General features: G+C 47.0%; 6 protein-coding genes across 6 annotated transcripts; 4 read left to right on the top strand and 2 right to left on the bottom strand.

Moving 5' to 3' along the window:
• Positions 1–4,939: 4,939 nt before the first annotated feature.
• On the bottom strand, positions 4,940–5,584 carry EV420DRAFT_1280417 (uncharacterized protein; the record flags this gene model as incomplete). Its single annotated transcript, XM_060468204.1, has 3 exons — positions 4,940–5,092; positions 5,149–5,363; positions 5,419–5,584. 3 exons carry the CDS (start codon positions 5,582–5,584, stop codon positions 4,940–4,942), a joined length of 534 nt encoding a protein of 177 aa, XP_060322694.1.
• Positions 5,585–9,784: 4,200 nt separating this feature from the next.
• Positions 9,785–11,089, top strand: EV420DRAFT_1486915 (uncharacterized protein; the record flags this gene model as incomplete). Its single annotated transcript, XM_060470462.1, has 2 exons — positions 9,785–10,607; positions 10,686–11,089. The coding sequence occupies 2 exons, from the start codon at positions 9,785–9,787 to the stop codon at positions 11,087–11,089; spliced, it is 1,227 nt and encodes a 408-aa protein (XP_060322693.1).
• Positions 11,090–13,130: 2,041 nt separating this feature from the next.
• On the top strand, positions 13,131–13,774 carry EV420DRAFT_156031 (uncharacterized protein). The gene is made up of 2 exons (XM_060473811.1): positions 13,131–13,355; positions 13,412–13,774. Exons 1-2 carry the CDS (start codon positions 13,347–13,349, stop codon positions 13,724–13,726), a joined length of 324 nt encoding a protein of 107 aa, XP_060322692.1. The 5' UTR covers positions 13,131–13,346; the 3' UTR covers positions 13,727–13,774.
• Positions 13,775–19,453: 5,679 nt separating this feature from the next.
• Positions 19,454–20,297, top strand: EV420DRAFT_1486913 (uncharacterized protein; the record flags this gene model as incomplete). Its single annotated transcript, XM_060470461.1, has 4 exons — positions 19,454–19,464; positions 19,565–19,756; positions 19,805–19,929; positions 19,978–20,297. The coding sequence occupies 4 exons, from the start codon at positions 19,454–19,456 to the stop codon at positions 20,295–20,297; spliced, it is 648 nt and encodes a 215-aa protein (XP_060322691.1).
• Positions 20,298–21,019: 722 nt separating this feature from the next.
• EV420DRAFT_1769872 (uncharacterized protein) lies at positions 21,020–22,238 on the top strand. The gene is made up of 2 exons (XM_060481051.1): positions 21,020–21,095; positions 21,146–22,238. The coding sequence occupies exon 2, from the start codon at positions 21,154–21,156 to the stop codon at positions 22,042–22,044; it is 891 nt and encodes a 296-aa protein (XP_060322690.1). The 5' UTR covers positions 21,020–21,095; positions 21,146–21,153; the 3' UTR covers positions 22,045–22,238.
• Positions 22,239–24,191: 1,953 nt separating this feature from the next.
• EV420DRAFT_1486911 (uncharacterized protein) lies at positions 24,192–25,279 on the bottom strand (the record flags this gene model as incomplete). Its single annotated transcript, XM_060470460.1, has 6 exons — positions 24,192–24,264; positions 24,407–24,419; positions 24,462–24,532; positions 24,662–24,758; positions 24,922–25,017; positions 25,141–25,279. 6 exons carry the CDS (start codon positions 25,277–25,279, stop codon positions 24,192–24,194), a joined length of 489 nt encoding a protein of 162 aa, XP_060322689.1.
• Between the last annotated feature and the right edge of the window lie 358 nt (positions 25,280–25,637).

Raw genomic sequence — 25,637 nt, 5'->3', positions numbered from 1 at the left:
TCACTTGAAGAGATACCCGATGAGGAAGACGACTATAGTTATCAACAAAGCCTCAAAACACGAGGGGAAGACCCAGTGATTCACACCGAGGAGTACCCAGAAGACTACAAAGTAACGAAGCTGGAAGAGGAATATTACGACGACAAGTGGGACAGGGGGTGGCTTAAACCGCATAGTGCCGAATGGGTAAGAAGAAAAATGAGACAGGAAAAAACCATGGAAGGGAAGCTTGCTACCCTTCACATGTGGGTACACCCGAGGTGACTCATAGAAGTGGATGAGGACCTAGTCCTGGATCTCGTCGGTTCCCCGACAGAAACATACAGACAAAGGGAGCAATGCTTGCAAAATATGGAGGACTTACACATTCCTCCCCAGTACATCCGAGGCGGCAAAGGAAGGAGCGTTAACATTCGAGTACAACTCGAAACCCTGGACACCAGCCAGGTGCAAGCTGTAGACGCTCTAGTTGACAGCAGGTGTACGGGGAGCTGCATAAACCGATCATTTGTACAAGAACATCAACTGAACACGGTGAAGTTACCAAAAACACAAGCGGTTTACAATGCGGACGGTAGCTGAAACAAAGGAGGAGACATCACAGAGGTAGTAGAACTCCGCATGACCATTGGGGATCACCATGAAAAGATCGACTTAGCCGTCGTAGACTTAGGGAACGTACCCTTGTTCCTAGGACACGACTGGCTTAAAAGACACAACCCCATCATCGACTGGAAAACCGAAGCTGTAATGCTAGCCAGATGTGCTTGCCGAAAAATACCATTCTCCCTTCCCGACGAGGACCCAGAACAGAACTGGGGAAACGAAGTAGAAGAAGGGGATACGATACTCGTGATAGACTTCGAAGAAGCCTTTCATGTACGAGCAATGGGGAGCAAAGCAAACGACCTGGCAGTGAAGGCAAACAAAGAAAAGAAGGAGAAAACCTTCGAAGAAATCGTGCCAGAAGCCTATCGGGAGTTCCGAGATGTATTCGCAAAAGAAAACTTCGATGAATTACCCCCGAGGAAGCCGTGGGACCATGCAATCGAGCTGATACCCAATGCCAATGCCAGTCTAGATTGCAAGGTATATCCCCTCAACCCGACGGAGCAGGAAGAATTGGACAAATTCCTAGATGAAAATCTGGAATCAGGAAGGATACGCCCTTCCAAATCCCCCATGGCCTCGCCGTTCTTTTTTGTCAAAAAGAAGGATGGCAAGCTCCGCCCAGTACAAGACTATCGAAAATTGAACGAGATAACCATCAAAAATCGATATCCCTTGCCCCTAATAGGAGAACTGATGGATCAACTCAAAGATGCCAAGTACTTCACCAAGCTTGATGTAAGATGGGGATACAATAACGTTCGGATAAAACAAGGAGACGAGTGGAAAGCGGCATTTCGAACCAACCGAGGGTTGTTCGAACCCTTGGTAATGTTCTTCGGACTCACCAACTCACCCGCCACGTTCCAATGGATGATGAACGACTTGTTCAAGGAACAGATCGCGCAAGGAGATGTCACCGTATACCTAGATGACATCCTAATCTGCACCAAAGACCAAGACAGACATCGCGCCGTGGTCCAAGAGGTGCTAACTATCCTTCGAGCCAATAACCTATTCTTAAAAGCGGAAAAATGCGAATTCGAGGTATTAGAAACCGAATACCTCGGAGTCATCATCAGTCAATCAAGCATTCGCATGGACCCCGTAAAGGTCAAAGGGATCATGGAATGGCCCCAACCTACCAAAAAATGGGAGCTACAGTCATTTTTAGGATTCACCAATTTCTACCGACGGTTCATCCACGACTATAGCAAGCACGTACGACCCCTGACTCAACTTATGGGGAAAATGGAATGGCAATGGGGAAAGGCCCAAGACACGGCCTTCAAAGAAATCAAGTGAAAACTGGCTGAAGAAGTGGTATTGGCCATACCGAACCAAACCGGGAAGTACCGAGTGGAGGCAGATGCCAGTGAAGGGGCCGTAGGAGCAGTATTATCCCAACAACAAGAAGAGAAGTGGAGGCCAGTAGCGTTCTTGTCAAAAGCGTTAACCGTAACCGAACGCAACTACGAAATCTACGACAAAGAACTTCTAGCCATCATGCTAGCCCTAGAAGACTGGAGGCATTATCTGATGGGCGCTCATCAGGAGTTTGAGGTCTGGATGGACCATCAAAACCTGCAATATTTCCGAAAACCCCAGAAGCTAAACCGACGACACGCACGGTGGGTAATGGAGTTGGCAGAATACCACTTCACGTTACACCACAAACCAGGAATGGCAAATAGAAAGGCGGACCTGTTATCCAGGAGGGCGGACCATGACCAAGGAGGAGACGACAATAAGGAAGTGATAATGCTGAAACCAGAGATGTTCCAGGCCTTAATCATGCCAGGGGAAGAAGAAATTCACAAACGAATCAGAACGGCGCTGCGAGACACTACCAGGTGGGACAAAGGGATCGAAGCATCCACTCACCATCTGAGAGGAATAACCCAGGAGGATGGGTTAATGTACTATGACGGGCGACTTTACATTCCTCGAGATGCCAAGCTACGAGGGGAACTAATCGCCATACACCATGACCACATCATGGCCGGCCATCCAGGCATCGAAAAGACTAGGGATGTGCACCGTACCGTTACGGATACAGCTGTAAGGGTCATGGACACCTACGGATACGGTCTGTCCATAGCCATACGGGAGGGACAGCACTAGCATCCATCACGGTACGTATGGGCTAAAATACGGTCGTAACGGTCGTATTACGGGTAACAGTATGATCTAAAATACCTCTTATACTATTGTTGTAATACTACATTAATTCTCATCATCACCTAACAACTCTTCCACAGCTGTGCGAGCCAGGCGCAACCGATGTTTCACAAGCATTAGTGTGCGGATGGTGCCAGGCTTCAGATTAGCACGCCGCATGGATATAGTATCCCTACTAGAGGAAAATATACGTTCCACCGCAACAGCAGATCCTACAGTGACTGCATGAGACAGGGGACTAGTGTACACAGAGAAAAACGTACCTGGGATAGACATTATATCACGGGCCATGCGGTAGAGGTTTGGGAACTGAGTTCGTCACTTGTACCACCACATTACGGGGTCGCAGAAGTCAAAGTCCTCCCAGCTCTGGGTGAGCATAAAATACTCGTTTAATTCATCAGAACTCTGCCTTGGTGCCCACTTGTAATGTGAAGTGAAGCTGACTTTTTGCGGCGAGCCTTCACCAAATAATGGCACAGAGGAGGAAGACATTGTTGGAGCAGCATGAATGGGTGCAGGAGTAGATGTCGACGTCTTCGAGGCATAGTTGTCCAGATAGAACTCGCGTAAACCCCACTTCGCATCTTCGAGATAGAGATCGAGCTCGGCATCATCAGAATACTCTGATTTTAGCCCCGAGTATGAGATTCTTGGATCTAAAACTGTGTTTGTTTGATTAAAAGCATGCTCCAAATGAAGACAAGGCACTCACATGCTGCCCACGTATAATAAGGGGACTCGTTGAACTTGTAATAGTAGTCGCTGAGCTTTCGATAGGCCTCAAGTAGACCTTTCTTTATCTCAGGCGGTGTATGATCGGGCAGGCCAGCAAGAATACTCTTCAGGTGACGTTGAAGACCTCGGAAGACAACATGGACCGTTGAGAGCATTGGCTTCTGCGTCGTGGACATCTCCACCGTTGCTGCATGGAAATGTTTCAGCCAATCCGTAACCATTGCGATAGCTTCCCAGTCGTTTGTAGAGAGCTCGTACTGCCGAAGCTCCCGGTTAATGGCAACATAAGTGTTTACAACATGTTTGTAATCGCAAGCACGTCCTGAGAGAGCAACTCAGTGACAAGTCCAGCTGTATCATATTTGTACTCACGGAGCATTTGATGAGTTGATGACCACTGTGTCCGCACATCCAGGATTAGCATTAACGCCGTCTCTGAAGTGTCTTGTGCTCTATCCTTGAGCCAGTTTGTGGCTTCTGCTAGCCATGACTTTCGTCACTGTGGGCTTGAGCGTACTGCAATGACGATCTTCCGCAGCTATGAGAGTAGCTGTGTTAGCTCTCTCATGAGGCAAATCAACAAAGCTCACCTTGTGTACAGTGGTTAGAACACTCTGCGTATTTTCTTCATCTTCCTCTGCATTGTCTTCTTGCAGAACAGCCTCCTCATCATTACTACGATCTAGTGGTGACATCACGGCATCTTGGTATACACCTGCACGTGCCTCAGCTTTCTTTCGCTCAGATGGGCTGAGAGCACCAATGGCTTCAAGAAGCTGTTCAATGGAATGCTTAAAACAGATACGTATGAAAAATTTGGATGTGGAATACCTTTAATGCAGCTAGGTGAACAGTGTGTGGCATGCAGCGGAGTTGACTTTCCCTAGCTGAAAATGCAATGCCGGCGACAGTGCATTTTTGCTCAATGGCCTCCACCATTGTATTGTTGTTCGAAGCGTTGTCCATGACAAAGGCTACAATCTGTAATAAATCGAAAAAAGGTGAGAGAAATATAGGCAGGCTAACTTGAACTTACTCGACCGATTAGTCCGAAGATTTTCAGAGTCTCCCATACAGCCTCGGCCATGTTATCACCGGAATGCTCACCCAAAAGTTCACAGAAGTCAATAAGTGTCTCCTCTGTTGAGTGCGTAAATAAATGCCCACCCAGAGAACCAATTTCTTACCAAGTTTACCCTTATTATTGACATAATGTGCAACGATAGCCATGAAAGCATAGCCATTTGGTGATGTCCACGCATCAAGTGAGATTGACACCTGAGCTTCCAATTCCTACACATAAATGTTAGCTTCCATCGATAAATGGGAATGTAGACCATACCGAAAACATCTGTCATAGACTGGATACTACATCCTTGCCCATTTTCATGATCTTGTGTTGTACGGTGGTTCAACTCGGTATATGTAGTGGTTCCGGTGCTGGATGATGAGTATAATTCAGCAATGACTGAAACTCAGGCCGTTCCACCTCCTCAAATGGCTGGTCACAGGCGACGATCCACTCAAGAAGAAGCCTTTCAAACTTCGCTTGATCCCACTCTCCCTAGTGACAGGTTGCTTAGCCAAAGCGTAGCTGTGAGAGAACACAAATAAATGTACCGCAGCTTGGACAGTCTGCCGTTGGAAAGCCTGAACAATGTTCTTGGAGGCCAGCTCAAGCTTCTTGAGATAATTCATTGCGGATTTGACATCGAGTACCTTGGTACCATTTGCGATTTCGATTTCTTCTTCAGTCGGTGAATCCTTGCGCTCATGGAGGATGGTATAGAGGCGGTGCATGGCAGGGAAGTGGTGTTTAAGGTGATTGACGAGCGCTTTCAATCAGTCATTAGATAACAAGCCATATGTGTGAAAAATATAATAACATACTTGTGAGGTTGCTGCGACTGGTCCCTAAGATGGTGATAATCTTGCGGTTGCCATGGTAGCAGTGGTAATGTTTGTCACCAGATGCTCCTTGAATCGTATTGCCTTTGGCATCAACGTGGACCAGCTCGAAGAAGTAGTGGATTGCACTCTTCTTCTTTGATCTCATGTTAGAGGTCAATGGCTACAAAGTAGGCATTAGAGATCGTAAATGTAAATATGTCTATGCCAGACCTGTGAATCGGGGACAGCACGGGGGGTCGTATCGTGCGAGGTAGGACTCTCTTCCTCAGCGATGTGTTGTCTCTTTTTGGGTGGCTTGACTTTTGATGATTTTCGGAGCTGACGTTCAGCCGGTCTTCCACCCAGGGGAATGGTCTTCGACGGAAGCATGCTAGCAAGCTTCAAAAAACATCAATACTCGATCTATACACATTACAGAAAGAACATACCTCCTCGTTAGGGATTGCGCTGTCATCTTCATGCTCAGAGGCATCAGTGTCATCATCGTCCGATTCTGCATCAGTTTCCTCATAGTCATCATCCTCTTCATCGACATCTATTACACCGTCAGCCACTGCTTTTGCCTTACCCTTGATTTTTCTCAAACGGCGCTTTCGTGGCACTGACGGACGGACATAATTACCATCTTCATCCTGCTGTTCCGCAGTCAGAGACGCTGAGAATTTGGCAGTTTTCTTATGACGCTGGCCACGGCCACGCAATGCTTCTGCTAGAACAAAAAATTAATAGTCAAAGTGCTGAAGGAGATATCATACATACCTGCAGGTGCATCGGATGGTCCCGGGATGAGTGGTGTGACAGAGTCTGCATCGAGATAGAAGGTGATCTCTGATGCATCCTTCAGCATCCCATCTGCGTTAAGTGTGCATTGGTCATCAGCTGATGCTAAGGGCAAAGTCAGCGTTCATCAAGCATAGTGATAATCAAGCAAGCTTACCTCCACTGTATACTCGAAATCGTAAGTGAAAATGAGTCAGTGACGTGACTCCTAGGTCTTGCATGGTGTCGCTGCCACTCAGCGGCAGATGTCAGCCAGGGAGGTACAGAGCGAAGGTCACCAGCCCCGACATGGATGGAATATACTTCCCATGTCGAAGAAACTCTACGATATCCAACACTCTTGTCGCACCTGATATCACTGAACTGTATGTCAGTAATCAGAGAAGCAGGTAAGGCTGGGTACATACACATAGGAACCGTCGATTCAGATGCTCTGACGACAAAGATCGTGGTCGTTTCTTCATGCAGGAGTCGACGAAATCTGTTGAGCCACATATGAGAGACATGCCCACGCCAAAAATGGTATGGTGCCTTGGGAAGGAGGCCATTCAGACGGAAGAACGTTGGATAGATAGAATTTACTGTCCTTTCGGTATTAGAACAAACAATAGAGAGAAATGATTAAAACCCACTCAGGAATAGCGACACAAATAAGACATAAAAGATGATACCGCAGAGCCCGGCTGCTGTAGTAGATGGACTTGATCTTGCTGTGGGGACGTAGAAAACAACAGTTGCTAGCATGCCGAGTACTGGAACGAGGGTAAAAAGAAACATGATAGAGAACCATACCAAGACCAAACGAGAGATGCTGCAGCTTCGGGTTGGTGTTAAGATACTGTGGATGTCCACGCGACGCATGTTTGTGTGCACTGTAAAGGCCGAGAAACAGGATCAGACCTCGTTAGACAGAGATATAGAACCAACATACCATGGTCAAGACGGGTATTGCCAGTACGATCCTCTGGCTGGTTCATGGGGAAAACGGAATAGTGGTAGCTCAAAAATTCTGACAGCCTCGAAATTTAAGAACATCAGCCAGAATCGTATTGGAAACCAGATATTAACATTTAGGGGAGTTCATGGAGTAGATTAGCCCAGAGAATGGTGGATCTGAGGCATACAGAGGGGGAAAGGTGAAACATCCTAAGTCATGATAGATTTTGCCGTGGGAATTGGAAAAAGAAAAAGTGAAATGGTCATATATCTAAATGTGAGCTGTCCAGAAACAAGTTACAACTATGGATAAGGACAAGCCCACGAGAAGTAGGATAATCGGAATGACTAACTCATGTAAGGGATTTGAGAGACGGGTGCCATTTGGGCAAGAGGTAAGGAGAACGTTCAACGTCACGCTGGCAGATTACAAACAGGAGCACATGGTTGGGATCAATGGCATATCGGCAACAATTACGAATCCTACTGCCGTATACAACCGTAACGGTCTAGCAGGCATGGCAGATACAGTTCATATCCGTACCGTGGACCATACCGTGCATCCACCTAGAGGACAGGCCACGGTACGGACCCGTATCTGTAGGTGCCGTACGTCACCACCGTATTACAGTTATGGTGCACATCCCTAGAAAAGACCAAGGAACTCGTACAACGCGATTACTGGTGGCCGAAACTGAAGCAAGATGTGGAAAGATACGTAAAAGGATGCGAAGCCTGCCAAAGGACAAAGACCAGCACCCAACGGAAGAGAGCACCACTACATCCTCATGCTGTACCCTCTCGACCATGGGAGCACATCACGGTCGACATGATAGGCGAACTGCCTGACTCCAACGGATACAACGCCATCCTTATGATCGTGGACCGTTTCTCAAAAGAGGTCATTCCCGTACCATGCTCCACAGAGCTAACCTCCGCAGGATGGGCTAAAATCCTCAGAGATCACGTATGGGCCAAGCACGGAATGCCTCAAAAGGTGATATCTGATCGAGGACCCCAGTTCGTATCGAAATTCATGAAGGAACTATACGAGATGTTACATATACAAGGAAATCCATCCACAGCCTATCACCCCCAAACGGATGGACAAATGGAACGAGCGAACCAAGAGATCGAAAAGTATCTCAGAATATTTATCAATCATAGACAGAACGACTGGAGCGAGTGGTTACCCCTCGCAGCCTTCCAGCATAATAACCGGAGGCATTCCGCAACCGGTTATTCTCCCTTCGAAATCAACCACGGGCAGAAGCCGCACCTAGCACTGCTGACGATCAAAGAAGGAACCAATCCCACGGCTAGGGAGTTCGTAGCAGACATACAAAAGGTACACGAACAAACAACAAAGGTGCTGGAAAAGGCAGCAGAAGTCATGAAGCGACAGTATGACAAACACCAACGAGCGGCGATAGAGTACCAACCCGGAAACAAAGTATGGTTGGACTCCACGAACCTACATCTTCCCCGACCAATGAAGAAGTTAGGGGACAAACGCGTTGGACCGTTCGAAGTAATATCCAAACATGGCGCATCGGCGTACAAACTATGTCTACCACCCACTTGGAAAATTCATGACCGCTTCAATGAAAATCTTCTCACTCCCTACCATCCACCGGAATTCCCAATCCAAGTACAGCCTCTAGCACCCCCGCCGGATCTTGTGGATGGTCAAGAACAATACGAAGTGGAAGAAATCGTGGACTGAAGAGAGCGAACCATTGGCAGAGGAAGGAAGCAACGCACAAGAATTGAATACCTCATCAAATGGAAGGGTTATCCCAGGGAAGAGAACTCTTGGGTAGATGAACAAGAGTTGGACAACACGAGGGAGGCAATCGAGGACTTTGAACAAATCTCGTTCATAACTCGACCACCCGCCGAATGGTGGGAGGATAACGACGAATCTGACTCCTGGTCAGAAACGGAGTCAGTAACCGAGTCCGAAGTCGACCATCCCTTGGTACAGGCAATTCAAGAATACCTGGTAAAACCAAATGCACCTTCTCTCATAGGAGCCTATCTTCCCAAAACAAGTCCACTCGCAGTCAGGACGACTGCCTTAACAGGGGGGTAATATTACGATTTCATGCTCTATCTTATCTTATCAGCTCTCTCGTAATCTCGCTATGCTAAAACTCCGGACTTGATCGCATTCATCCATGAGGGTTCAGTACGTTTAACGCACCGTTGCAGACACTTGTAGTATATTTAGCATGACCCAAACTGTATTTAAGTAGCTCGACTGCAGGTCTTACACCTCAGTCTCGAACTAAAGTTTATTCACCCGATAACTTAGTCTGAACTCACTCTCGCTCCACTAAGCGATAGCTCCCTGCACGCAAACCTGCGAGCAACACAAAGCGCCTGACCGAAGTGCGAGTCACGCTTAGTTGTTTGATCTTGTTTGTGTAATCGGTCGCTAACAATCTCAATCTCATTTACAAGGCACTGCTAAAGGTGATTTCCAGGGTCAATGTAAGCTGTTCATGCTCTACACAATAATATACACAGCCTTATAGTTGCTTCCATCTAGTCTGAAGTTACAGACCAAAGTCTTCGCACATATGTCTATCATGCCTTCACATTCTGGGAGTGTACCTATGACTTCATGAAAAGGAAAGGTCAAGATGAAGATCCTGAAAAGTTGGTGTACAACACTGCGATGTCCTTGTCACCTTCCACAAACTTCATTTGCAGAGATTGGGTGAGGAGCAGTGGGGTTCATGCTTTTTGTGATAAGGAGCGTCTGCTAGCTCTTATACCTCGGGAGACTAACCACCAGCTAGAGAGCTTGTCTATATTTCAAGACCCTTGGCATATTCAGTCCATGTGCTTACCCTCAGATCTGGTCGACTCCGAAATATCTGTGCTGTTTGATGTTGATACAGGACAGATCGCAGAGCAATCACCTCCGTTGATCCTTCAATGTTTCCCTCATATGCCAGCCTCATATACCCGACGCACTTTCTACCAAACCATTGATCATAGTGTTCAGATCGTCAGATTCGTGCTTTGGGAAAACTTGATGCGGGATAATGAGGGGACTTTTGAATTGCCCGATACTTCACGATATGAAGTAATTGACAGGCATGGCAGTGGCCATCATGATGTGTTCATCTCCATCCTCAATACTCAGACCTCTCAATGTGAGAATTATCTGTTTCTTGGAGGGGACGCTCACGTTGTAGTCCAATATGCACATGGATTATTCATCGTTCATGAGAATTCAGGCACCATACATAAAGTTGAACTGGCAGGCACTCAGGCTGGGTGCAAGGAATGGATAGTGCTGGATGGCTGGACAGATAGTGCCCATGCCAACAATGCCTATATGTTCACTGTCACGGGAGATGGATCTAGGTTACTAGGATTGACCACCGACTGGAATAAAAGAGGCGGGTTCTCACTACGAGAGTGGGAAACATCAACCGGTACTCTACTCTTTACATTGTCATACGGCAAGTTTCGGTCTTTGTCATAAATAACACCACTGACTATTTGGGATACAGGATTCCAGTCAGACTCTACCATCTTCATTGAGGGCATCCGAATTTCGCCCGACGGTTCGAAGGTCGCCGTCGCCGATCGATGGTGTCTTTTCGGGCCGGCATTCATAATACCAGCACCATCCAGAAGAGGTATCAGGGTCCCCATAAAGGTCGGAGATGTGAAATGCTTGACGTGGTTTCCTGATAGCGATCAAATTGTCTACCTTCGAAGGTGGCACTGTGGGCATCAACATTGTCACAAATGTTATGATCTTGTTGTTCAGCGCCTTATGAGCGGACAGAGTACTATGATTAACCGTTGGTATGAGGGTTCAGTACACAATATTTTGGTCACTGCGGACGGGTCCAAGGTGATTACTCAGGACAACGAGTCATTCAGAACATGGGACATTTCGGATTTGTAGCCTATTCGCCTATACTGTATTATACGCTTCACTCTCCCTACAATTCCAAACCGTTGACATCAGTCTTTTTGAAATACCAGGAATATAAGGCAAGCAGCACGCGCGGAATTCAATAGTTCAGCTGAATGCCGTTAAAGGTTGAGTGCATGCCGAATCCAAGCTGGCTCATCGCTTGCCTCGGAACAAAAACTGAGATAGATGAGATGTATTTCCATAGTGGATATCATGCTGAACTCTGACACGACGACGGTTACAGTAATTCATCATATGGGGCATAAGTATAACAGCATAGCATAGATATACCCAGGATCGCAGTGCCAGGCTCTGGTAGCATTGCAAAACTAGTCACTGAAGATGAAGCGGTGGTCGCCCTACATGACGTGTAAGCATATGGAAACAAACGAGACGGGATAGAAGAGAAACCTGTGGTGTGATGCTTTAATCGCAGCGACCTTGGCCGTCTTCTCAGAGATGCGCTTGGCAATCCAAGCACTGAGAAGTCGACCGATGAATGAGAGAATCGTAGTAAAACACTCACTCACACTCACACTTCTGATCCTTCTGGTGCTCTAATTTTCTGCACTTGATGGAGCGGAGGAGACGACGGCACTCAGGAGACGGATGGAAGTAACGAGACACCGGATCTTCAGGGCTTTGGCACAGAGCTTCGCATTCTCCTTCTTCGTACTCCTCGATTCCCAACGGATAACGCACTTGCAGACATCATCGTCCTTGGACAAGCTGAACATCTTGCAGATTTTTGTTGCCCACTTGAGACGAGACGGTTGGGGAGCATAGTGTCAGTGAGACCGAAGATTTCTGTTTTCGCATTAATGCAAGTAGAAAATGAAGAGAAAGTGTACATGCCAGCTTCTCTGGGGAGCATAGTGTCAGTGAGACCGAAGATTTCTGTTTTCGCGTTAATGCGAGTAGAAAATGAAAAGAAAGTGTACATACTAGCTTCTCCCTACTTCACGATGACCAAGTTCAACACGGCACCCACGAACGGACTTTTCCCTTCGTCTCACCCGTCCGGCGAGTGACCATCGGACAAGAACAGACAGACACGGTAGGGGAGAAGCACACCCTGCTTGTCGTTTCCTCCAATAATCTGGAAGACGAATCCCTTGAGCTCTTAAGGAACACCTCAACCTAAGGAATGGGAGTGCTATACATGCTCGATTTTAAATGCGTGGTCCGACCGCAGAGCACTTATCACTGGAAAGAAGTCAGCGGTTCAAGGAAGTAGGGGCGTTACAGGTTGATCCGACCATATAGAGTACACTGTCAGAGAGAGGTCCATCTTCTCTTGCAGCAAATCGGTGGTCTGCATCCCATGCGTCAATCAAACAAGGATCAAAGGATGTTGACCTCAACGCCGGTGAAAAAATGGTTTATTTGGATTCTGGAATGTCGTCCGGAGAAACCACAGAGAATGAGTATACACGTATACACCGCAAATATTACGATCACAAAAGAACGGGAACGTTTGAGACAGCCGAGTAGTGGAAAGCATACAGAGGTCGTGTTGGTGGTGATGATGGTGTGCTGGTACCGGTTTACGGTCCGAAGTCCGAAGTCTGAAATGCCAACCCGTGGGAACAGCTCTTGCCACCTCGACCACGATTTCCTGGGATCCCTCCCGTTTGGATACGGACCTTGTCGACATACAATACCCTGTTGGCCCTCTCTGGAACGCAATTGACCCGGAGCTTTCAATGAGCATCCCTGATTCTACCGACGCATGGAAGAACAACTCGGATAGCAAGGCTGTCGACTCTCCGGGGACAACCAGTAGTTGATGTTGGCACCGTCTTAGGGGCATAGGCTAGGTTTAACAGAAGGTCGAAATGCTAGCGCTGCATGGCTTTGAGTTTCAACAGTCTTTTAGAGAAAGCGCCGCAACCACTGAGCGACTGATGGCCCTGTAGCATATAGATGGCTATTGGTGCATTACTCATTCACAATTTCGGAGGCTGTTATCCGCTGCTAATAGGATTTTTGTGTGCATCATAGGTTCACCAATCTAGCATGCTCTTTGCACTGTCAGATCAGCTCATCTTGACCTTATCGATGCTCGTCGAGTCTCGGAGTCCAGATGTTGTATACGTGGACCCAACATAAGGCTCTTCACGTAGAGATCGATTCTCGAGCTACAGCCCTTTGCATAGACCAGGATGGTGACGACGACACAATTATGCACGTTGACACCATGACTCAGAAACTTCTGCAACCTGCATGAATTCGGAGCCATCTCATGTCCATTGTGAGTGCCACGTCGTTGGTCTTTCTGCACGGTATTTTTCATTGACCCGTTGTTAGGTTCTCTTCTTCGTGCTCTTCCTCCTGTTATCCTTCATCTTCGTTCTCTTAATTACTTTGTCATATCTACGTATGCGATTGCAGCTGCCCGTATGGAAACTTCGCATTATCTCACCATTTTCGGCCGAGGACCAGTGCCGTGTGCAGTCATTCAGAACATGGGACGTTTTGAGTGCGTCTGTATTGTATTACTGTATTCTTTACCCCATAATTCCAAAACCATTTGCCATTAAATACCAACCCGTTCGGATTTTATTACGAAACAAACAGTATGCACGAGATTCACCAGTTCGATGGAACGTTGATAAACATTGAGCATCGAGTACACGCTGAAGCCAAGGGCTCGGTCCTATTCTCAGGACGAAAAAATAAATAAAACAGTTCAAACGTGACGACAACGACTGCAATAATCAATGATGTGGGTTATACAGATAATAGCAAAGCATACACCCAGGATCGCGGTGCCAAGCTCTGGTGATATTGTCAAGGTAGTCACTGGAATTTAAGCAGTAGTCACCCTGCGTGCCATGTAAGCACATGAGAATAAACGAGACAAGGTGAAAAACGAACTTGTGTGGTGCTTTAATCGCAGCGACCTTGGCCTTCTTTTCAGAGACGCGCTTAGCAATAAGAGCACCGAGAAACTAATTAATCAACGAAAAGTTCAAGTAGAAACAGAATACTTACCCATACCCGGACTTCTGCTCTTTCTGGTGCTCTAATTTTCTACGCCTAACGGAGTGGAGGTGACGACGGTACTGGAGACAGATGGAAGTAGCAAGATGCTAGATATTCGGAGTCTTGGTGTAAGCCTTCGTGTTCTCCTTCTTCCCGCTCTTCACCTCCTGGTGGATAACGCACTTGCGGACATCATCCTCCTTGGACAAGTTGAACATCCTGCGAATGTTCGTTGCCCGCTTGGGACCGACACACAGGGCACATGCTTGATTTAAATGCGTGGCCCGACCGCAGAGTACTTATCACCGGAATGAAGTCGGTGGCTCGTGAGGGAGAGGCAACTCGCAGACTGGATAAACCGGGGCTTCCAGTGCGATACTGTCTAGAGACTCGAAGGAGAAAGACTGACACGCGTTTAAAGTACTTATTGTTTGCATAACGCATGGAACAATAGAAGTCCAGAGTGAATAATTGAGAATCTGGAACGCAGACATCGGCAGATAAAATGAAGGGAACGGAAAGGAAAGAAATATGAAAACCCTGCTCTGCTCAGTGCTAAAATCCGAAGAAGTGCTATCAATCCAGGCATCGAAGCAAAAATCTCACAATGCACACCCTCCCGTTCTTAGGAGGGCGCAGGCTCCGATCTCTCTGGCTGGGAGTCGAACCCAGCCTTCGCAGCGCGCGCTACGCCGATACGCCAACAGAGAGCTGAACATTCTAGTGTTGCTGGCTCCATATCGCCGTGGTGCTTCGTTTATGTAAATTGATCCGCGGCTGCAGAGTGTATGCTACTTCGAGAGTTCGTAGCGTGTATCTTGAATCGAAGACGCTTCAGTCACCTTCATTTGAGGAAAATGCCACAGATCGCCAGGAGACGGGGAAATATTCGAAAGGCTCTAGATCGAAGCAATTTGCGTTGCATAGAAAACATCGATAGTATGAGGCTGATGAGCTGCGAGGTTCAGAATGGGCCACTAAGTATGAGAGTCGTCTGAAATTACGGAGCTAGTCCGTGTTCCCAAAGAACAGGAAAGAAGAAGATTCGTTCAGCACTGAGCAAAAAGCTTCACAACAGACGCCATCCCACACTGGGGAGGACGTATGTTGCGATCCTCCCGCGGGGAATCGAACCCAGCAATGAGAAGCGAGGAGACCGCTTCTCCGATAAGCCATCAGAGAGTGAATGGGTGTCCTACAACAGATTGTATCACAGCCAACCCCAAAGAAGAGGGAGCAAGCTGGAGAGTGAGGCTGTCACCATAAAGGCTTGCGATTCCGAAGAAGAGTATCCAGGATCGGATAGGAGAGAAAAGAGTACGACGATTACTGAACGAATGAAAAAAGGGGTGAAGTGAGTTGGCTGAATGCGAGATGAAAAGATGAAAGCTACTCATTCAGGAATACATGGCAATACCTCTCGAGAAAGATAAACGTATGGAACCCGAGCTAATTCTTCCCCAAGGTCTGGGGTGAGAGTTGGTGATATCGAGTACTTGTCATGTTGATGCTGAAGGCATACAAGGAATAACTAGACCTGAAAATGGGACGTCGATCCAGAAAGTAGAACTGAAGAAAGAACTCACCTTAGAATAAAAAATAATGTGCAACACACGCCCTCCCTTCTTAGGGAAGGCGTGTCCTGCGATCCCTCTTGCTGGGACTCGAACCCAGCTTACGATGTGAATGCCACGCGTTGCCGATATGCCAATAGAGAGTTGACAGGATGAAGCTTCGCTGGCATTAAGGCGTTGTCGTTTATGTAAACGGATATCTGAGCAAACTCAGGAACATGGTGCTCTAGGCGCAGGATGCATAGTCGAGTCTATACGGAAGAGTGATGGTGAGTCGAAAGAAAGATAGGAATAGCCGTCGAAAAGGTAGTCCGTAATGGTGCTTGCTTAAAAGGTCAGGGTTGGCTGGTATAGTGAAGAGGGAGCGATATCTTCACAGAGATCGCGGATAGAACTGTTATTGGTGATATAGGTTCGAACCTGTCCAGGGATGTCGTCGATTCCACCTGATAGCCCTGCACGGCCAATCGGACACAGGGACGGAGAGAGAGAACGATATGACATCGCATGTCCAGAAGACTTGGACGCGCATGGATGTCGGGCTTCGTATAGTATACGAGGGTGATGGAGCGTGGCGATAAGTAATAACGGTGGTCTGTGGTGCCTAAAGCTGACGGGACTTTATGGTGGTTCCACTGGCGGCACTCTGGTGCTGGTCATCGCTCAATCGAGTCAAAAAGTGAGTCCGATAAACGTTGCGCCTTTCATCCCAAATGATGCCTATACAGGTCACCTAAGAAGAAGTAGGCGCCTGTTCTTTCGCACCGCGGCCATCCGTCACAGCTGGTAGGTCCGACTGTGGGATTTTGCTCAGCCCTGATTCCTCCTGTTTCTCCTGGCCCTCCCTCCCGCCCTTCGAAAACCATATGCAGATGCATGAGTAGATAGCAGGTTTGAGGAGATCGTAGATCTACGAGGTCGGGGGAAAGGTCGTGGTTTCCTGGGAGGGAGGGATATAGCGATGTATGTACAATTGCTGGTCAAGTATTAGTCATCTCCCAGACATCCTATACGAGAAGCCATTCGATGCGATTGTCTCTTAGACGGGACAGACAAGCGAGCGAGTTGTGTGTGTGTGCCAGGCGGCAAACTCGGGGAAAGCTGATGTGGAAGCGTTGTGGGTTGGTAGTGCTAAGATGGGATCACGCTATCAGCGAATTATCCATCTTCTCTCTCAGGAAATCATCAGTCTGTATCCACGCGCATCAATCAAACGAGGATCAAAGGATGTGGAACTCAACACACGGTGTAAAATTGGTTTATTTGGAATGTCATCCGGAGCAACCCCAGAGAATGAGCGCATACGTATAAGCCGCAAGTAACAATGTCGCGAAATATTGGGAGCATCGAGCCGCAAGTACTGACATCGCGAGATAATGGGAGCGTTGGGACGGCCGAGCAGTAGAAAGCATACAGAGTCGTGATGATGGTTGTACGCTCGTACCGGTGTACGGTCCGAAGTCTGAGATCTGAAGCCCCAAATGCCAACCGTGGGAACAACTCTTGCCACCTCGACCTCTTGGGACCCTCCCGTTTGAATACGGACCTCGTCGATATACACCTCCTTGCCGTTTCTGAAATATAATTTATATGGAGCCTTCGATACAGACTTTTACTTCCTCTCACCCGTCCGGCGAGCATGCAAGACAACAGACGTACATGGTAGGGGGGGAGCACCCACTGCTTCATCGAGAAATCCTGCTTGTCGTTTCTTCAATCTGGACGACGCACTTATCCCTTGAGCTCATCAAGCACGCTTAAAGAAAGAAGTCGGTGGTTCACTGGAGAGGTGTGCGGGCCAGATAACCCGAGCTTCCCTGTTGGCGTGACCTTGAACCCTTGCTTTTGCTTTCTCTGGCATTCCGTTTCCTCAGTCTCATATTATTATGGCAGCTAGCGCTCACCGGTCAACCTCTGCTGTATTGTTACATCGCATGCAAACCTTGTGATACCGTCAAAGATCCACGTTCAAATATTGTTCAAGCGAGTGCGAGCCTTGGTGTTCTTTTATTCGATCTGATAGCGTACGTACAATACTCGAGATATTATTGTTGGAACACCATTATTCTGATAACGATGTCATAGTTTAAATGTGCTTGCAGTCTCCTTTTCGGTCCCTGCAGAGGCAAAGACCCCCATCTCGCCGTACCATCGGACCTGGTCAGCGGTCGTTGATGCCTGGTGTTCCTGGCAATGCGTCTGTCTACACGTTATTGAAAACCTTGGCAATTCCACAAGCTCGCCGGTGCTCGCAGACCGTTTGGACGGGCTGATCGAGGTTTCTCTGAAGTTTATGATCTTTTCGATATTTTTGGATTCCGCTCTCCTTTGGCAGACTAGTGGCTGCATGCAACGATCGACACAGGAAGGATAATTTTCGTTACGGAGCCATTGGGACGAACCAATGCTTCAGTGTCACGCCTTGCGCTTCGTACAGCTTCCCCGAATCTGCGTTTCTTCATTTTATTTGTCGGTCAGGCATTTCTCGCTTCCCAACTTTCTCTCTTCTACTCCTTATCAATGGCCTTGACAAGATGCACGCGGAGTGGTTCATATATTGACCCTCGTTGCCGAGGAATTGGACTCCTCTCTCTTCGCTCTGATTACGTGCAACCTTCTCCTTGAGACTTACTTCCTAGATGTACATCTGGGCTAAGATGAAGGAGCAAATCCTGCAGCTACGATATTTTTCCCGGAAAGCCATATGGTAAAGGTGAATGAAGTTCACTACAACCACGTTTGACGCCTAATACCTGCTAACTAATCAAGACAGATACCATTTTAGTGCTGTCCTCAACATGACGACAACACCTCTCTTCTCGAATGAGGTATGTGGCATTTACTCTGTCCTTAAAATACACGAGACGAATATTGAGATTTTTTTCTACAGTGATGACCAACTAGCGCACAGTGGTATAGCAGCTAGTTTCTTCTTCGCAACGCCTTGTCCGCCCAGTGATCAAACGGCGGGGCGGGGGACTCGTTTCTTGTGATTGGTGATCTCCATTTACACCACGAACCCGAATCCCTTGATTGGTATCCATCTGATCTTGTGCCGGTAACTCAATATCGAGTCCTTTTAGTGGGTTATTCGGATGATTAAGCTAGATCACACGGCATCCGCAGCTTGCTCAAGTCACTCACAAAACCAATAATAGCGGGCGGTCATGGGCGGACCAGGCATGCTGATGTTGCGAAGCATTCTCATTCTGCCGGTGGTAACGATCTCCAGTCCCGATTTATTAACCGATAGCTTGCACTCGTTGATTGGCGTCTGCACCGAATGAACAATGCTCCCACTCCAAGTCGCTTCCTCACTGTATACATGAAACCCGTTAACTTGACCTGGCTCGTGGCCTCTTCGAATGGGTATGTATGTATCCTAGTTCATACTCAATCGGGCGCTAACCATTTTCCAGTTTATAAACTCGGGTTGCCTTCTGGTGCTTTACCTTCGAGCTGCGGTGTTTAATGCTTCCGAGGAAAACGCAAAGGCACTGTTCCCACCAGCAGACCACCTGGGATAAATGGGGTCTGTAGAGTTCGGGGTGAGAATTCTTTTCTTTTCTTTTGCGAAACTACTTCTACGGAGCATCGATTCATGGCTATGGCATGTCATGTGGTTTTCTCTTTCTCGGCAGTAACACAGCGGTGGCCACAGCATATAGTACAGCATCTTTTTTGGATCGAAGCGGTTGGAATGCTGTAAGACGCGCGTCCAATGTGTGGTACATATATGCAGCGTCTTCTCCTCCACTGTACTTCCATCGTTGAGTGTGTGAGCATTGAGATGGACAAACGGTAAGCCCCCTTCAATGACTCTTAGATTTGTTTTCGCTCATGAATGATGGTAGATATCGCTTTCGCCGGATCAAAGATACAGTCGCTTCTATTCTCACAGTCACTGTCTTTTCACTAAGCGTCTTTATGACCTAGCTATCGAACTACTCAATCTACCCTCGGAATGGGATAAACGGACGTATTATCTCAAGATTTTTGCGGGAGAAGACTACAAAAAGACAAATACGTACAAGGTGAAGAAGAAAGAGTGTGGAACAACTCCGACGCCCAAATGGACGATTGATCTTGATCTGTAAGGGCGCCGACAGATGACTTGAATCGTAGCTCATTGCATATTCAGGAGCCATATTAATGAACCAGAGCGATTTCAGGTAGATGTATACTGCCGTCGGGGCAAGGGAGAGTCTCAATGCCTTGGCCTTTGTGGTGCATCGATCTGGGATATTTTAATTGGTGAAACTGACAGTGAGTATCCGTAATCTGCACTGTCAGTGTCTAAACGTTTTCTTCCAGTTATTGTCGTGTCCATTAGTAGCAATTCCTCCTGTCCCAATGTTGCTTTGAAGATCTTCCGGAAAGGACCCACTGCTGAACATTCTTTGATCGCACAATCGGCAGGTGAGGACCAAGACACTGACATGTCGGCCGCAACCCAGAGTGGTATTCCCGGAAGTCAGCAAACCTCAGACTTGTCGGGGTCCCAGCTCATGGCAACCTCTGCGACGTCGGTGGAAGATCATTGCGCAACTGCAGGAAGAGTCGTCGAGGAAACTACAAAGCCTATAGAGCCCTCTGAACGGATTTCCAAATTGATCGATGTATGGATACTGTGAGGAGCGTGACTGAGGCATTCAAAGATGTGAGCAGGTTCCTTCCGCGATCAAATTCTAGATTCTAATTGAGTTTTGTCAGCTACATCCTGCTGCCTCAATTGCATGTGGCATCATTTTTCTTGCCTCAATGTAAGTACCAGCCTTGTTGGGAGCAGGAAGACTAGCTAACCACGCCTTTTCGGATAGATCTTGAAACAACAGACAGAACAAGATCAAACTGTGCTTGAACTGTACGATGCTATGATCACAACTTACAAGGAGGCGAGCGACGACCGCATGCTGTTGGGATTTTGCCGGAAAGTTCTAGAAGGGGCAATCCGGCATCATGCCGAGAGTTGCTGAGTAAGCACGAGACTAGTAGAAAGTTGTAGTACATTCTAGATTACATTGCGAAGTAGTATAAATACAGGCTCTGTAGGAGCCTAGGAATAACAAGTTCATATCAACTGGCCTTACCAGCCAGGAGTCTACCCTGCACAACACCGAGGATTCCAACACATGCTGTGGCAACAAGAGCGGTTGAGGCCGATCTATATATCATTGTTCAAGATCACAAACGAGTGCGGGATGTTCATCAAGAGATATATGGACAAAAACCGGCTTGGTGCATCCATGTTTCATTTCCAAAAGGATTATATGTAATACCAATTTTAGAACGCTTCTTTTCCTTGAACGTGTCATGGAAAGCAGGAGAATTCAGTAAAGGGTTCACATCTTTGCAGGAACAGTTGACTTTGGGTGTAGTAAAGGACACGCTTGTCGTGTCATTAGGCATCAGAGTCTTTGTTGATATATATGGTATGTCTCTTCAATTTTCTCATAAATGTATTCTAACCCGATCTGATTAGGTGTGCAAATGTCGCTTCAAGCACTGAAGCCAAAGCAAGAGCTGGGTCCTAAATCGATGTGCATGGCTGGTACACATGTGGAAACAACCAACACCTTGATTTCATGGATCGCAGAATGCAACGACGGCGTCCTTTGGTGCAGTGGTCTGGTGGGGATGGGAAAAAGCTCACTCTGCAGCACCCTCTATCAGCTTCTCAGCTTTGATATGAGCAGTCGCAGTCGCCTTGCTGCATTCATTCGTTATGACAGGACTGAATACCGGGACTCGTCAGAACTCATCACCTCCATTGCCTACTCTTTAGGCATGTTTGATCACCGCATAGGCACTATCATTGCTAAAGCTTTGACTGCATCTTGTGCGGCAGTTAAAATGCTGGCATCCAAATCATGCACCCAGTTTCGACTCCTCCTGCAGGAGCCATTGGAGGCGATTCAGGATTTACAAGATGAAGGTCCTTTGGTTGTCATGATTGATAGCCTTGATGAAAGTGATGTGTCAGAAGAGCTGCTGGCAGTGCTGGCGGACGGATTTGGGCCTGAACTATCATTCATGTGGCTCATTGTCTCTAGTCGACCCAAGGAAAAGATTTCTCATGTTTTCAAGAACCGCCAGCATCTCCACTGCTATCCTTTAGATACCTCTTCAGAAGAGATGAAACATGACATACAGCACTTTATCCAGCAGAAGTTTGACAGCATCAAAGATAAATGTATCTGGGGCATGCACAATGAGCCAGATGTTGTCACTTGGTTGGCTGAGCGGGCGAGCGAGCTGTTCATATGGGTGGTCAGAGTCTGTTCATTCTTGTGTGATTTTCCCAGCCTTCAGAGGCTCGAGGCATTACTGAAAACTATGATTCCAGCAGATGCAATTGAGGCTCTGACAGCATTATATTGAACGGCACTGGATACCGTCATGTCAGAAATATCTGGAACAAAGGAAGATGTCCGATGATGCATTCGTGCAGTATTAGGTGCTCTGATCATTCGCAAAGGCAACATGACAGCACCTATACTTGCTGGGCTTGTTCTGCAAGAAGGAGACCCTCCAGCACAGCTCATCGTTGACAAACTAGGAAGTGTAGTGCAGGAGAGATCTGTACACGTCAATTTGACATGCCACTCTCAGAGGACCCTTGAACTTATACACAAATCATTCGATGATTTTCTCCGGGATCATGACAGATGTGGAGATTGTTGGAGTTTCAATGACATTGGGATCATCGGTTGTCAGGGTTAGTCAGGCAAGAACTCGTTTATTACATCCTGTTGCTTCTATTAGTGTACACGGCGAGTAGATAAATAGGTAATCGAATGAAGACAACCCTCGCCTGTTTGCAAGGGTTCCCTGCTATATCCGGGTGAGTGGCTGGAGAATTACCACTTATCTCAACAGAGATGTATGGTTTATAGATGTCAAGGAGCATGAAAAAGAGCTTACTCGGCGATGTATGTTGTCCTTGATGACATTCTTAGAAAGATGGACACCATCCAGTGCTCATGCCATCAAAGAAGATCCGGTTCAACCTGCTTCTTCCTCTGTCAATGTCAACAACCCAAGGGAGAAAGTGCCGGTTCTATACAATGCCATACCATCCCACATTGGAGACTATGCTGTGAATGTTCTAGGATGGCATATTGATGCCTTGCTTGAGCTTGGGATCAACACTTACCATCTCTTGTTTGAGCATTGTTTCTTGTCCTGGCTCGGAATCTTCCATGCATGCTCAACTGACAATTATTCTGTGGATCCCATCTACAAGGCACTGCTCAAGGTGATTTCCTTGGTCAATGTAAGCTGTTCATGCTCTACACTATTAGTATACATGGCCTCATCGTTGTTTCCATCTAGGCTGAAGTTACAGACCAAAGCCTTCGCACATATGTCTATCATGCCTTTATGTTTTGGAAGCATACCAACAATTTCCTGAGGATGAAACGTCAATACAAGGGTTTTGAAAAGATGGCATACAACTTGAACACCACGATATCCTTGTCACCTTCCACAAACTTCATTTGCAGAGGTCGGGGGAGGAGCAGTGGTGTTCATGACCTTTTCGATAAGGAATGCCTGCTGTCCCTTATACCTTGGAGCATGAATCACGGGTGCAGTTTGAGTTTGTCTATATTTCGAGGCCCTCGGTATATTCAATCCAAGGACGTACCCGAATATCGCCGACTCTGCCATTTCATATCATGGCCTCTCGCCTTTGATCAATCCAGCAGACCCATTCTCAGGGTCTGCTCCAAAGGAACTATACTGTTCGATATTGATACAGGAAGGATAGCAGAATGATCACCTCCTTCAATACTTCAATGTTTCCCCAATGTGCCATTAGTATCAGTCTCCTACGCCAACTACACTTCATACCAAGCAATCGATGGCAGTGCTCAGATTGTTAGGTTTGCGTTGTTGGCAAAGCCTGAGAACGAAGGGCTCGAGTACACCAATAGTTCACAATGTGAAGTCATAGTCATTGACAGGCCAAGCAGCTGCACTGACGAATCTGGTGACAACGAATCTGATGATGCCAGCACCGCTGACTTCATCATCTCCATCCTCAACCTTTCCTGTCCGTCTTGTACACAAATCCCTGTAGTTACAGGGGAATGAGTTGTACACAAATCCCTGTAACTACAGGGGAGCTATTTGTGTGTACAGGTCAGTAAATGGTGCCGTGCATGTTCTTGTGGTGGTGTAATCAACCTGTGATGCCTCTTGTGACTACCTGGTGCATGATCCTGGGAGCAGTCGAGCTCATTGTCACCTTCGATGAGCTAAGTCCCTTTGACGCTGCGCTCGATGACAAAATCAAGCCTCCCCGACCCCTGCCTAGTTTGGATTTCATATCGAGATTATCTGTCATCGTCTATCGAGATTAGGTGATCGGTACTAGAGACAGGAAGTTGAACAATGATGATGGCATTTGTCAGGCACACCTATTCTTGCATCTCCGCTTTTGGCGTATGTCATTGGTATGCTCCGTCTTCCATGTCTACTTTTTGTTGTTCCATAAACTCCATTTTATTTCAATTTGCCATGCTTCAAGCCTTGCTTTGCGTCATTTTTACCACTTCAAAAGCTTCAATCAACATTGGCTGCTGTGTTGAATTACATCTGATGGGTGTCAGGAATTATCAGGCAAATGAGGGAGAATGATCACCAATTACAGTCAACAAAACATTGTAAACAAGGAGATTGTAGGTTCAACTCTTGACAGAATAATTCTTCACTGCACATAGCAGGTGCCTGTACATACTGTCCCCTCCTTACTGGTGCACAAGAGAGAATGAGGTAGGCATAGGTACACGCACCATTCCTGATCTGTGCACAGGACTGGATAGTGCTATCATGAGCTGAGAGGTACACATACGTTGATGCTGAGCTGTGCACAAGAGAGAGCGAGTATGCATATGCCTACTGAATAAGTAAGGCCGGCAAGCGGCAACACCCGCTACCTTGTTTCAGGTCTGTCAGCTGGAAATTTCCATAGTAGCCACTTCTACAGACTTACTTATATCTGACTGAATTTTTTCCGTGTTTGACGAGGATTTTTAGAGGCCATTCTGACATGTAGCGAGTAGAATACAGTGCATATAGCATGTAGATACCTATACTAAATAAGGACAAATGAAGTAACATCAAGAAAATCACACGTGTCATGCAAGCACCCTCTTCCACCACCTCAGTCACCAGACAGCCTCACACATGCATATCTTCAAGACATCCTATCAAGTAAGTTATCTTTTTCTGTTTCTTGATGTGTTTGCTTACTGGAGTTCAACAGCAAGCTCACAAAAATGTCTCTCAAGTCCAAAATCAAGCAGCGCTGGCAGTAAGTCGTCGGGCCCTGGCGAGGACGAACACAGACTGACAGGGGATATAGAAGTGTCATTGCGATGATGAGACGGATCATCAATCGTTTTAGAGGGGAGAGGAGTGCGTAACAGTTTGTGCTCCGTTGAATTTCTACTAATTTCTTGCAGATCTTACCTGCGAATGGGACTCTAGGTCCCCATACCAAGTTTTCAGACAACAGTGAGGACTTGCGATGTTCTTGGAATTGCAATCGGAAGGAGATTAGGACACTGAGGTCGAAGACTAGCAGGAGGACGTCGAGGTTCATTCGCATGGGGAATCTATGTCCAAAAATGTCTAAGTCCCTCAGGTTCATAAATCATGTAATCTCAGACAACGTACGAATTTTTTGCTGATTTTTCGAGATTTTTTTGGATTTTTTTGAAGCGAAACGGTGGTTTTGCAACGTGTCATGGCCATAGGCACCGAGCATCTAGCATGACGATGGGCGCTAAACCCGAAAAAGGAATGTGGCAGCACCCACACCGACCATGGGTGCCAACTAGTGTTTCAATAACGTGACTTGGCGCGGCTCGGCGTGACTCTATTTGGCTTTGGCTTCAACGGCTTCACCAAGTCATAATTTTTGATGGCTTTGAAGCTAAGTTGCCGTCACGCCGCTCCAGCCGGTC

The sequence above is a fragment of the Desarmillaria tabescens genome, assembly GCF_030435595.1.
Source record: "Desarmillaria tabescens strain CCBAS 213 chromosome Unknown EV420scaffold_104, whole genome shotgun sequence".
Classification (NCBI taxonomy): Eukaryota; Fungi; Basidiomycota; class Agaricomycetes; order Agaricales; family Physalacriaceae; genus Desarmillaria; species Desarmillaria tabescens.
The sequence above is the reverse complement of the archived record's forward strand: the minus strand, read 5'-3'. Positions and strand labels throughout refer to the sequence as shown.